A 2446-nucleotide genomic window follows, 5' to 3' on the forward strand; every position below is an offset into this window, starting at 1 on the left:
CTGAGAACATAGAACACCTGAATTCTGGTGAGTCTTTTGCCACTTCACCTTTGACTGAGATTAACTCTTTCTCTAGTGGCATCCCCTGAAGTAAATGCCTTACAGGACAACAAAACCCACTCCAACTTCTCTTGCTTTTATTTACTTACTTTAGAGAGGGTCTCACTCTGTTGCCCAGGCTGGAGTGCAGTGGTGTAATCCCAACTCACTGAAGCCTTGACCTCCTAGGCTCAAGTGATCTTCCCACTTTAACCTCCCAAATAGCTGGGAATACAGGCATGTGGCACCATTCCTGGCATATATATATATATGGTGCCACATGCCTGTATATGTATGTATGTATGTATGTATGTATGTATATATATATATATATATATACACACACACATGTGGCACCATGACCAGCTAACATATATATATATATATATATATATATATATATATATATATATATATATATATAATATTTTTTGTAGAGATAGGCTTTCACCATGTTGCCCAAGCTAGTCTCAAACTACTCCTAGGTTCAAGTGACCCACCCACTTTGGCCTCCCAAAATGCTGGGATTACAGGCATGAGCCACCACACCTGGCCCCTTTTTGTTTTTACCTTGACAGTCACATGAGCCAATTTCTTAAAATAATTTTTTTCTTTTGTATATTGTTTTAGAGGAAATGTAAACCTACAAATTTGGAGTTAAGTGAATGATAGCAGTCTATACTTTTTGGAATTTTAAGGTTTTAGGAGACTTTTTTAAAAAATGAGAATTATCTGTGGCAACTAAGTGCATCAGGCAATGAGAACTGATGAAAGTCCAAATTGTGAGACAATAAAGGTAAATCTAGCATTTGCATGGAAGAGTTTTACCATTGTCACATGCCCAGGTGCCACTTTCAGTCTCTCTGAGCTTTCAGGACTCAGATGTCATTTTGGCACTGATCACTTTTTTCAGGGCACGTTTGACATCCTTGTTCCTAAGGGTGTAAATCAAAGGGTTGAGTAATGGTGTAATAAAGGTGTAAACAAGGGCAAATTGGCGGTCCTCATCTACAGAAGAGCTAGACTGGTGACGCAAGTATACCAAGGCACAGCAGCCATATTGCAGCAGGACCACAGTGAGATGGGAGGAGGAGGTGGAGAAGGCCCGGCAGCGGCCCTCGGCAGAACGCATGCGCAAAATGGTGCAGGGGATGAAGACGTAGGAGACACAGATGAGCAGAAGCGGGACTGTCAGCACGAGAATGCTCACGACACAGAGGACAGCCTGGTGCACATGGATGTCAGCGCAGGCCAGGCACAGGACAGGAGGCACATCGCAGAGGAAGTGGTCGATTTCCCGGCGGTGGCCGCAGAAGGGCAGGGTGAAGATTAAGGCGGTGAGCTGCAAGGAGAGGAAGAGGGCCAGGCCCACGGCCCCGCCCAGCATCTGAACGCACAGCTTGCGGGTCACGATGAGGGTGTAGTGCAGCGGGTGGCAGATGGCCGCATAGCAGTCATAGGCCATGATCGCCAAGAGGAAACAGTCAGTACCACCAAGTGTGAGAAAGAAGAACATTTGGGACCCACATCCAGCCAATGGAATGGGCTTCTGGGCCCCAAAACTGTTGGAAAGCATCAAGGGCACAACAACTGTGGTGTAGCAGATCTCTGCAAAGGACAGGTTGGACAGGAAGAAATACATCGGGTTGCGGAGGGCGCTGTGTGTGCACACCATGCAGATGATGGCTGTGTTGCCACAGAGGATCATTAAGTAGAGAAGGCGGAAGAGAAGGAAGAGAAGAAACTGTAATTCAGGGACTGTGGTGAACACACGGAACACAAACTCCGTGGAGCAGGACTGGTTGAAGATAGGTTTCCATGCAAGCATGTCTTGTGCAAAAGGATAGGAAGCACGGAGCCCTCCCTCCTTGGCTGAGTTGCTTTATTGCCTGAGTAAAATAAAGAGGAAGGACTTTGTTTCTAAGATGGGAGTTACCTGTCATTGAGATTCCTTTTTTCTTTTTTTTCTTTCTTTCTTTTTTTTTTTTTTTGTGAGACAGGGTTTCACTTTGTCACCCAGGCTGGAGTGCAGTGGTGTGATCACAGTTTACTGGAGCTCTACCTCCCAGGCTCAGGTGATTCTCTCATCTCAGCCTCCTGAATAGCTAGAACTACAGACACACTCCACTATTCCAGTTAATGTTTGTGTTTTTTTGTAGTGATAGAGTCTCTCTTTCTTGCTCAGGCTGGTCTCAAACTCCTAGGCTCAAGCTATCCTCTAGCCTCAGCCACCCAGGGTGCAGGGATTACAGATATGAGTCACTGCACCCAACCTGATACTCCAATTGTAATTAAACACATGGAATGATTTTCCTTATAAATCTTTGTGTGTATTTTCTTGAAGAGAAAGAAACAGATTTCTAAAGTGCTTCAAGCATTATACTTTAAAATATAAGTTTAAGAGTAG

General features: G+C 44.6%; 1 protein-coding gene across 1 annotated transcript; it reads right to left on the bottom strand.

Annotated features, from left to right (window-relative positions):
- Positions 1-910: 910 nt before the first annotated feature.
- LOC100394060 (olfactory receptor 10Q1-like) lies at positions 911-1867 on the bottom strand. Its single transcript, XM_002755359.1, has one exon. It carries the CDS (start codon positions 1865-1867, stop codon positions 911-913), a length of 957 nt encoding a protein of 318 aa, XP_002755405.1.
- Positions 1868-2446: the final 579 nt, after the last annotated feature.

Source organism: Callithrix jacchus, chromosome 10 (assembly GCF_049354715.1).
Source record: "Callithrix jacchus isolate 240 chromosome 10, calJac240_pri, whole genome shotgun sequence".
NCBI lineage: Eukaryota > Metazoa > Chordata > Mammalia > Primates > Cebidae > Callithrix > Callithrix jacchus.

What these genes read in the sequence shown, in the direction of transcription:
- LOC100394060 (XM_002755359.1), bottom strand. Translation starts at nt 1,867, where the DNA reads ATGCTTGCATGGAAACCTATCTTCAACCAGTCCTGCTCCACGGAGTTT.